General features: G+C 35.6%; 1 protein-coding gene across 2 annotated transcripts; it reads left to right on the top strand.

The window, feature by feature from the left end:
* The first annotated feature begins 3,238 nt into the window (after positions 1–3,238).
* LOC107490715 (nuclear pore complex protein NUP98A) lies at positions 3,239–9,838 on the top strand. Of its 2 annotated transcripts, none has more exons than XM_016111525.3 (13): positions 3,239–3,581; positions 3,916–3,979; positions 4,203–4,502; positions 5,000–5,623; positions 5,773–5,997; positions 6,087–6,667; positions 7,233–7,278; positions 7,421–7,481; positions 7,645–7,780; positions 7,920–8,036; positions 8,136–8,313; positions 8,679–8,738; positions 8,855–9,838. In XM_016111525.3, exons 2-13 carry the CDS (start codon positions 3,961–3,963, stop codon positions 9,523–9,525), a joined length of 3,018 nt encoding a protein of 1,005 aa, XP_015967011.1. In that variant the 5' UTR covers positions 3,239–3,581; positions 3,916–3,960; the 3' UTR covers positions 9,526–9,838. The 2 variants fall into 2 exon arrangements, with proteins under 2 accessions (XP_015967011.1, XP_015967010.1); XM_016111524.3 differs by having other exon boundaries at positions 7,233–7,320.
* The last annotated feature ends 1,443 nt before the right edge of the window (positions 9,839–11,281 follow it).

Here is an 11,281-nt window from a genome sequence, read left to right as displayed (position 1 = left end):
CCCCGTTCTGCCCCAATTAAGCCTAAGCCAGGAAGGCCAACAACAAAGAGGAGAAAAGACAAGAATGAGGGCCCTTCCGGCACAAGGTCAAAGATGAAGCGAAAATACAATCCCATCAGTTGCATATTCTACGGAGAAGTTGGTCATAACAAGAGAACTTGTCCAAAGAAAAAACAGATAGAGGCTGAGGAACAAACAAGGCAAATGCAGTTATAACTTGCAGTTGTAACTACTGTTGCCCTTCTATTTGATGCTGCCCCTGTTGTCCTAATTACTGAGCCACCTGCACCCGAGCAGAACGTTCTAATTGAGCTTGTACTTAGCTAGACAGATGCCTACCCATCAACACAACACACGCAAAACTCACAACAGGTTGCATTTGTAACTTGGAAAAATTAGATGTTATTGTTTATATTTGCAACTGAAATTATTTTTGAATGTTGGATAAAATTCTTGCTGAAATTATGCAGAAACTGTTCCAAGGCCATCTAAATTTAAAGTTGTTAAGGGAGGAGCCAGAGAAAAATCATATCCCCAAGCTGTTGCAACATCAACAGCTTTCTACTAAAAGTCTAAAACCATTAGGGGAACTAACTCTACCACTGCCAAGAGACTTGTAGACTTTATGACGTTTGTTCCTACTCCAGGATTCAAACCTCTTAGGAAGAAGGATAAGCTTACTTAATGCTAATATCTGAACATTATGTAATTAGGGCTAGTGATATATTTTTTGTATAGGGCTCTCTTATTGCCATTAAGAACATTGTGGTTGGTTTCAATGTTAAGTCCCTTATGTTTTGGTTTAGCCATTTGATTAGGTTAATATGGTTAGCTTTTTGGATATTGATAAGATAATTATGATCAAACAATGTTGTTGTTTCAGTTTCAATATATGAAAATATGTTGTTTTTCTACATATCATTGTAATCTTGTGTAATTAGTATAGTTGTGTAATGTGTTTATTGATTTCATAAAGTATTAACTTCAACTACTACTTTTAAGTTCAATTAACCAGGTTACAATTTAAAGGATAACCTTGCTAAAATAAAATTTAGAAAAACAAAATTAAAGACTAAATTAAATACAATAAGACATATCTTCTAATTCTTGTTCATACCAAATTACATGCCTAAATACAAATTAATTGCATTATCACTTGAAAATACAAAATGTGCAAATTAATCCCAAAACTAAAATCACAATTATCAATCCAATGAACATAAAGGTTATTAGCATTCTTGCAAATCTCACTTATGCTTCCAAACTCTCCATTCTCCGTGCAATGTTTACTTTCCACTCATCATTATTGCTCTCTACTTTCACATTAATTTCTGCATCTCCATTTCCTTCATCATATTCATCTTTATCAACCCATTTGAAGAAGTTGCAATGGTTGCCATTCTGCAAAAATTTAAGGAATTTTATGATTGAAAACCCTACAACTAGTAAGAATATTGAAGATAAAAAATTTTATGAGAACAACTCATTCGGTATCTTGGACATGTATGGAACAATCTATCTGAATTTTCTAAAGTTCCAGATTTTTTAATCAACGTCTTCAACCCACAATGACATATCAGGTCTTCATTCTTCCTCTTTCTTTGCATAAACAAGCTAGACCCATAGCTACCAACTAAGTGATAGGAGACCCCTCCACGACGACCTCCGTTTCCACCACCCATCATGCCGGCGAGTTTCAATATTGGTTTCTGAACCTCTACAGCTGCACTCAACGTAAGGGGACATACATACACTGTGATGGGATTAGGGTTTAGTAATTAGGGATTAATTTGACGAAATTTCGAGAAGTAATCGTATTGGCAGACAATCAGAATAGATGGGGTGTGCTGACATGGATCCTAACGTGCCATGTCAGCTTCCGTTAACGGCGTTAGCGAGAGAGTTGACGAAAGGACTAACGTGACTAACTGAAAATCTTTTGGGATGATTTTTTAAGGACCATTTTGACTATTTATTCATTTAAAATTTTTTGTTAACTAAGTTTAATAAAGTTAGTCTAATATAATAAAAATTAGTTATAATTAATATTATTTTAAATTTTATTATTTAATTTAATTAAACTTGATTCATAAAAAAATTTAGATGTGTAATATTACTCCAAAAAAAAAAAATCTACCAAGCATCTTCTATATTAATTCATAATTTTCAGTTTAAACAGGTCAAAAGCTCATGTATTTATGGGTTAACTCAATAATAACACACTCTTAAAATCTTTACACAATTTTTTAATAAAAAATTAAAGATAAAAATTTTTATGGATAATATTTACACATCCTTGTCATCTTAATTATTTAAGTTTTTAGATGATCTTTTTTATACATTTAAAAAAATAAATTACTAAAATAATATCAAAAAATTTGTACCATTGACAAAACGAATTCCTGAAGATACTAAAGATAAATAAATTTTTGAAAAATTTAAAATATGATAAAAAGAATTAAATATTAAATATATATTATAAAAAATAATTTTAGAGATCAAAATTTGTTATAAATTTTTGTAATTATTATTAAAAAAAAGATATTTTCATCTATAAATAACTATATTCTTTTGAAAAAAAATTTAGAGATTATATTTTGTTCCAATTTTTTTGTGCATTTTTTAAATATGTATTTAAACGTTACCATCAAAATTTAGATTTAATAGATAAGTCGTCTGCTAAATATGAAAATTTATGTGTTACTTGTAAAAAATATAATATTTATTGGTTCTTTTTGTCGTATTTTTAAATTATTCAAAGGTTGTTTTATCGATAACATCTTTTAGAGATATTTTTGTGAACGTCTGAATCTTTCAAATACCGAATTAATAGTTAATCTATTAAAAAATATTAAAATAAAAATATAAAATATTTAAAATTAACATTGCATTTTAGTTTTTTTTTCCAAAATAGGCAATTGATGTGAGAGGGAAAAAAAAATAAATAATCGGTTTTAACTTTTTAATTTTTCTTTTTGTAAAAAATGTACGTAACTCATTTTTTATTGTTTTAGAAATAATATTGTAACCTAATTAACAGGTTATCATTTTCAATTTTAATTATCCATATAAATATAAATATAATTAAATGAAAAGGCAATATTAGAGAAAAATAAATAAAACAAAAAAATTTCAAGCTAAATAAAATAAATAAATGATTTCCTGTGATACTCGTAGAAGGTGGTTTACCTTCGTAATTTTAACGCTATATTTCCAATTTTTTCAGGACGGAATTTTAACGCTATGATGCAGGGCTTATTACTATTAGTCCCGCCAACTAGAGATCCTCAGAAGCGAACCGAGGAGAAGGCGACGGATACAGGTACTCGCTTACTTGATTTGTTCAAAACCTTACCGCCTGAAAATCGACCTGTCTCCCCTACTCCCCTTCTGGTTATGCCATTACCAATCGCGGCTGGAATTACACTGGCTTGGTTGACGCAATCCACAACGGGCAAGGCTATACAATCGCCATTCTCTCTGTCACTGTGACCCAAACCCCCATCTCTCTCTCTCTGCCCTAATCCACCACCGTTCCCACTCTTCGGAACCAAGATCCATTTCCCAACAATATCACTGTTGTAAGTTTTTCTCTCTTGTCATTCTTTTCTCCCTTTCGTTGCCCCATCTTTTTCTTTTCTTTCTTGGTTTAACAACGCCTCCGTTTTATCTTTTTAAGTTTCCGTCGTTGTGTCCCTTCAGATAATATTGTTGCATCTTCTATATTTGATTCAACTGATTGGCATCGTAAGAATGTCGTTGATTAATTGATTATTTTACCCCTAAATGTAAATCTTACGGCTCGCGTTTTGTTATTTATTTTGGTTAATTTTGTTCCTTGTTTAGGATAAAATATGAAGAGAAGTTAAATTGATTTTTGCTTCTAATGTGCATATTGTTGAATGATGATTGCAGTTAGGGAGCAACAACAGGCCGCTTTGTGTTTGGGAACTTGTGACGATGTTTGGGTCAACGAACCGTAAGTGCATTTGCCTTTGCTTCTTATTAATATCTATTTCTCTTCTTTTATTTTTATGTTTTGTGATAATTTTCTGTCTCATTTTTCTTAATTGTATATTTATGGTTTCTTAATTTCTTTTTTTATTTGAGATGTGTATCGGTTAGAGCTTAGAATGTGATAGTTTATTAGACTATAATTGATTCGTCATTTATGTTTTGTTAATTTCTTTTTCATTTCCCAGCTTTTGGGCAGTCTTCATCGAGCCCATTCGGCTCACCGTCTGTTTTCGGGCAGAATAATTCTAGCAGCAATCCCTTCGCCCCTAAGCCTTTTGGTAGTAGTCCTTTTGGTTCGCAGACAGGTAGTTCCATATTTGGAGGCACTTCAACTGGTGTGTTTGGTGCTGCTCAGCCTTCTTCTCCCTTCTCTTCCACCACAACGTTTGGTGCTTCATCTTCGCCCGCATTTGGTAGTTCGGCTCCGGCTTTTGGTGCTTCATCTTCCACCCCAGCTTTTGGTGGTTCGTCATCATCATTTGGGGGTATGCATGCTTATGTAATTATCAGTTTAGTTGTCATTTTAATTTTGGTGTAACTGTCTTTCTTGCGATGTTTGGAAGAATGAAAAGCATCATATTAATAAAGGTTGTGTATGTGAGTTGAGTTTTTGTGTTTGCAAGTGAGGGAATGGAAAGGTTTGTCTATTATAATCTTCAAACCCTTCCATTCACACACCCCAAAAAGGAAATGCCAGTTTACAGTCTTCATACAAAGGTTTGGACTGTTACCTTTGTTATGAGATAAAATCACGATTCTATGGTCCTATTGGTGATTAGCTAATTATTTTGATGGTTTTGTTTGGTGGTGGACTTGCAATGCAGTTGTAGAGCTTTGTTTACACACTCTTGAGTGACATATTATATTACACATTCTTGCCTTGACTTCTTTGCACTTAATGATTGATTAGCATCTTTTGGCATGTTTTCTGTATATTCTCTTAATTTGTTTTTCACTTTTCGTTTTATCTGTTGCCATATAGGATCATCTGTTTTTGGTCAGAAGCCTGTTTTTGGAGGTTTTGGATCTACTCCCACTCAAACAAGTCCATTTGGTGGAAGTGCCACTGCCACCCAGCCGTCGCAACCAGCGTTTGGAAGCAGCATTTTTGGTTCCTCAACTCCTTTTAGTGCATCGTCTCAGCCAGCATTTGGTTCAACGGGCAACCCTGCGTTTGGTGCCACAAGCACCCCTGCATTTGGTGCTTCAAGCACCCCTGCATTTGGTGCTACTAGCACCCCTGCATTCGGTGCTGCTAGCACCCCTGCATTCGGTGCTGCTAGCACCCTAGCATTTGGTACAACTAGCACCCCTGCATTTGGTTCAACTTCCAGCCCATCCTTTGGTAACACAGGAAGTGCATTTGGTGGGTCCAATACTTCTGTTTTTGGAGGCGGGGGAGCATTTGGGGCCTCAACTAGCCCTTTTGGTGTCTCTAGCACTCCGGCTTTCGGGGCATCTAGTACTCCAGCTTTTGGAGCTTCAAGTACCCCTGCATTTAGTTTTGGCTCTACTCCAGCTTTTGGCCAGTCTTCTTCTGCATTTGTTGGCAGCACCCCATTTGGAAGTACAAGCTCACCTTTTGGAGGGCAGAGTTCTGCATTTGGTGAGTTAAAAAAGCCTTCATAATACTGAATACTTAGTGACAATTATTTTTAAATACCTGGGACTTAGTATGGTAATGACTTTATTTTGGGTTTCATATACCTTATGCCATGGGAATTGAATGTTCTCCTTACATATTTCTTCGTGCAGGATCCCAGACGCCATCACCAGCCTTTGGAAATGCTGGTATTGGTCAGCCGGGTTTTGGAGGTCAACGGGGTGGAAGTAGAGTAGCTAACTATACACCAACAACAGAAGCAGATAGTGGTACCTCTGGACAGACTGCCAAATTGGAATCGATATCAGCCATGCCTATCTACAAAGAAAAAAGCCACGAGGAGCTAAGATGGGAGGACTATCAATTGGGAGATAAAGGTACTTCTTTATTATAAATAATAATGTGATAAATTTGCTCATTCCAATTACGGTAACCTTGACATGATCTATACTCGATTTAAATTCAGGTGGACCACTTTCCTCTGCTCAATCCACTAGTTCACCATTCGGATCATCTACAACACAGACAAACGCCTTTGCTCCTATACAAGGTTTTGGTCAAACATCTGCCAACCCTTTTTCTGGCACGACAACTAGTTCTAACCCGTTTGCCCAAAAGACTTCAACTTTTTCTGGATTTGGTACAACTTCACCTGCTCCTGCCTTCAGTTCATCAGCTTTTGGTTCTTCAACAACAGGTGTATCACAGCCTTCTCCTTTTTGCTCATCCCCTTCTCCATTTGGAGTTAACTCTTCTCCGAGCTTTGGGACATCTTCTACATCCTTGTTTAATACTGCTTCTGCTCAGACTTCATCTTCACCATTTGGCTCAAGCATTTTTGGGAACACTCAGCCATCCCAATTATTTAGTTCTATAGCCCCGCAGCCAAGCTCAGGTTTCGGACAGACATCCTCTCCCTTTGGGCAGACTTCATCTTTTGGTCAAACTAGCTTGTTCAATTCACCTTCTTCTGGGCTTGTTGGAAGCATTTTCTCGAGCAGCTCATCACTCACATCTAATACTCTGACAGGCTTTGGGCAAACGGCGGTGAGTATTTATAGGTATGCAGTATTGCTTTCACTTTTTAATCTTAGTTTTGATAGGGTACAACGTTTGTATCAAGGAAGATAAAATGTGGTCCTGTTCACACAAAAGCCAGGGTTGTTGACATGGATCTATTGAGACCAAATTTTCAGTTAAAAGTGTAAAAATCTTTACCAAGTATTGTTTAAATATTAGAGGAGTGCAGGCTAAGTAAATGAAAGATGGTATGCAATACAATTGTACTATTGAAACATTAACCTATCTAGTTGTGACTGAAAGAGTTGATTCTTGACATGATATTAAACCCTCCATGACCCAGTGGTTAGAAGTTTGGTCCTTGCTAATATATCCCATCTCAACAATAACAACTGAGATTATACTCATCACATTGTTTGCTTACATGTATTTAGTGGTACTATTGCTTCCTAATTGTGTGTAAACTAAATTAATTTTACTGCTAGGTAAAATGGTATCGACAGAAAGATTAGTACAGATTTGTGTGTAACAGTGAGACTATACTTCACTGCATTTTGACTTTCTAATATATTTTTTTCACTTATGTGTGCAGCCATCCATTTCAATGCCTTTCCAACAACCACAGACTGCTCAGTCAGGTGGTTCATTTGCCTTTGGCAACTTTGGCCAGACACAACCTAGTCAGTCAAATATATTATCTATTGCCTATTCTATTTTCCCCCTTGCACTGATTGAAAGATTAATGTTTCTAATGAGTTCTTACTGTACTGTCTTAAATAGTTGGTGCAAGTAGCTTCGGTGGCACTCCAGGTATATTTGGACAGAGTAACTTTGGACTGTCGTAAGTTCCAACTCTTTTAACTAAGTAAAGTCACTTATGTGTTTGTCTTTTTATTTGCTTGTCTTTTTGGAGTAGAATTGTCATTTTTATTCTTTCTTTGACAAGTTTGAATGTTGTATTTAAAATATATAAGGTTCTTTGCTTATATGTGTTCACTTGACAGGTCTTCTACCCTGAGCTCTGTAGTTTCACAACCGGCACCAATTACCAATCCATTTGGAACACTTCCTGCTTTGCCTCAGATGTCAATTGGTCGAGGTGGAACAACTTCGATTCAATATGGAATCTCTAGCATGCCTGTAAGAATATCTCTCTTTGATTTGAACTTTGGTTCTATTGGTCTTAAATGCTGGTTTTGTAATTGAGCATAAATTACTTTGATCTTTTATGTGCATTTAAAATATGGTTGAATGATTATGTTATGATATCTCATTTCAGGCACAAGACAAACCTGCACCTGTTAGAATATCATCGTTATTGACTTCTCGACACTTATCACAAAGACGAGTTAGGGTTCCTGTCCGGAAATATCAGTCTAAAACAGATGGACCAAAGGTGAGTACTGTAGTTCTTTTTATTATCAATCTAGGTTTCTAAATAACATGCTCCTTTATGCAGATGAATATGGTGTATAACTGCACTTCTTGCCTGCAGGTTCCATTCTTTAATGATGACGAGGACACTCCAACCACTCCAAAGGCTGATGCACTTTTCATTCCTAGAGAAAACCCAAGGGCACTGATTATTTGTCCCATGGAGCAGTGGCCTGGAAGGGCTTCATCTGAGAAAGCATCACCTTTTAAGGATAGAAATACCCCGGTGAAGGAGAATGGTAATGTTTTCTAAATTGTTTGTGTTTTATTTATTTTACTCAGAGTCCGGGCCATGTTATTATGTTTGATTATGCGCTAACACAAGGCATGCCATCCAAAGATTTGTGTTGAAGTGTTTGGTAAGATAGAAATATATCACTATCAACATTGGGCACCACTTTATTAACATAACCCCCCGCGGGCGGGGCCCCACCAAAAAGCTATATAAAAAGAAAATTGTGCTACTGTAGTGGGTTTGCATCCCATATTATGTTGGTGGTCCTATTGTTTCCCATATGCCCCTTTTTGAAAAAGTAAATTCCATTCCTAGAGATTAATGAATGACAAGCAGACTTATTAGTTTGTTTCTTAATACCGTGTTCAGGAAGTGTATCTAAAGAAGCGTCTACTCAACCAGTCAATGGGACCGGCTCAGCTAGCGATAGTATGTACTTATGAATTTTGTAGTACTTGATTTAGTTATACAGAAGCTTTTTGGTTTCTGTGAATACTTTTTGGTTGTTTTATTGAAACACACTGAATTTCGATGATTGATTTCAGAAACTGCAGTGGAAAATGGGGTTGTCAAGGAGCATGTTCATCCTACAACAAAGCAAGTACCAAATGGGAGTAGTGAGGTCCATTCTCCTCAAAAGGCAGATGTATACAAGACCGTCAGTGGGCACAGGGCTGGTGAGGCTGCGATTGTGTATGAACACGGAGCTGATGTTGAGGCACTAATGCCAAAGCTTCGGCGTTCTGATTACTACACACAGCCTCGAATACATGAGCTGGCGGCAAAGGAAAGAGCCGAACCAGGATTCTGCAGTCATGTCAAGGACTTTGTGGTTGGAAGGCAAGGTTATGGCAGCATCAGATTCTTGGGTGAGACAGATGTAAGAGGGCTTGACCTTGAGTCCCTTATTCAGTTCAACAACCGTGAGGTTATTGTTTACATGGATGATGCAAAGAAGCCACCTGTTGGACAAGGGCTGAATAAGCCCGCTGAGGTTACTCTCCTTAACATCAAATGTTTTGACAAGAAAACTGGGCAACAATACACAGAGGGGCCAAAGATCGAGAAATACAAGGAGATGCTTAAGAGAAAGGCTGAGGACCAAGGTGCTGAATTTATTTCATACGATCCCATTAAAGGAGAATGGAAAATCAGGGTCAACCACTTCAGTGTCTACAAGCTGTTGGATGAAGAAGTCCGTGAGGTGGATGAATGACAAAAGAACGTTGTTGGGAACTACTACAGTGGGTTTAATATTTTGACAGAACCAAGTGCCTTTTTTGTGTGTAAATTTTTGTTTTTGCCTTGTGTAGATAGATTTTGGGTTAATGTTGTTAATGTGTTTTTTTTTTTAAATATAATTTCTTTGGGAGTTCTTTTGTTAGGTCTTAGAGTTGGGGGATGATAAAATGTAGTCTGTCTAGTCTCTTTACAAGTGGTTAAGTTCCTTGGACAAGTTTGTGTTTTTATTTTAAAGAATTAAGGTGATCTTTGATTTACCATTCAATTTACATGTTCTTGTTTATTTTTCTACGAGGGTAAAAATGCCAATGTGTGCTTTTTCAAATTTTTGCATTATAGTTCATATGTTGATTGCGTTGAAAAGTTCTGCATCAAAAGTCGGTGATAAGTGGCGGTGACTAGGGGATAAGTGAAAGGAGGTCGGGACTGCGTCTAAGGCTCTAGGGGCTTGTCCTATCACTTCATACAAGTTACTAGTCCCAATACTTTATCCGAAAGAGGAGTGCTATTTCACCAATGGAATAAGTTGGTAAGTAGTTGTCAACTATGAATATGTATGGGGTCTTGATTGTTGTTTTACGGAATTACTTTATGGATTTTTTCATTTCTCACGCGGTAATAACTGTTTCTTTCAGATGGTTAGATTCCATCTTAAATTATTTTTTCCAAAACATATATTTCGTTCGTATATGTATATATATAAAATGTAAAGCTTCGTGCATTGTTTATACTCTTCAACGCCCGGACGAAATTGTGCTGTGATAGTTGAACCTTCCATTATTTTATGCTGTTTTGTGATGAGCATTGTTTGTTCGGATATATATGGGCCGTTTGAAAAATTTTAAAAATATTTTTTTTTGAATTTTTAATTTATGAAAGTAGTAGTATTAATATTTAGTATAATTTTTAAAATTAAATTGCAACCTTTTAAGCTATTAAGAGCTTATAAAGAAGTTAAAAAAATGATTTCTCTCAATACTACTATTTTTTTATCACATTTTTATAAAATAAGTATTTTTAAAACTAAAAATCTAAACACAATAATTTATTTATAAGCTACTTTTAATATAATTATTTATTGTTTAAACTATTTTTTCAAAGGGACTTAATTAAGCTGTTTATCCAAATTGGACTATAGTAATGGATTTGATAACATGAATATAAGAATAAAATTGAATACTTTTTCATTTTGTCATGAAACCAGTCGATAAGAAAAGATAAATAAATAGTTATATTCTTAACATGTTCTTTGTGTAAGAGTCTTTTTGAATTTTGTGTGAATTTTTTCATAAGTCTTGTTGAATTCTTTATACTATATTATTGAAACTATTTTAAAATTGGGAAAAGCTCTGCATACAAGCCATTAGGGCTTGTATGCTTTACAAGTTCATTAAACAATAAAATCAAATTACGCGCTGCTCCACGTACGACGCGCTACATCCCTTCTTCTTCTCCTTTTTTTCAATCGTTCTTTTCTCCTCCTTTCTCACTGGTTTGTTCTTCCTCGTTGACGTTAGTTTCTCCACATACTGTTACGGCACGTTTTCATTGCACCTTCTTCTTCTTCTTGCTGCATGTTCTTCTTCCTCTTCCTCTTCTTCTTCTTCTTCTTTTCTTTTGTTTCTTGCCTTCTCTTTCTCCTTCTTCATTTACGTGCTTTTCTCTCTGTTTTCTTTCTTCGTTATTCTCGATTTCTATTGTTTTTTGACATCAAGCTCTGAAATCGTTTT

The sequence above is a fragment of the Arachis duranensis genome, chromosome 5 (assembly GCF_000817695.3).
Source record: "Arachis duranensis cultivar V14167 chromosome 5, aradu.V14167.gnm2.J7QH, whole genome shotgun sequence".
Classification (NCBI taxonomy): domain Eukaryota; kingdom Viridiplantae; phylum Streptophyta; class Magnoliopsida; order Fabales; family Fabaceae; genus Arachis; species Arachis duranensis.
The sequence above is the reverse complement of the archived record's forward strand: the minus strand, read 5'-3'. Positions and strand labels throughout refer to the sequence as shown.

Bases quoted from the DNA above. Each gene is read 5' to 3' on its own strand.
- LOC107490715 (XM_016111524.3), top strand. The intron at 4,503-4,999 runs GTATGCATGCTT...GTTGCCATATAG, and splicing joins TTCGTCATCATCATTTGGGG to GATCATCTGTTTTTGGTCAG. The intron at 7,321-7,420 runs GTCAGTCAAATA...TGTCTTAAATAG, and splicing joins CTTTGGCCAGACACAACCTA to TTGGTGCAAGTAGCTTCGGT.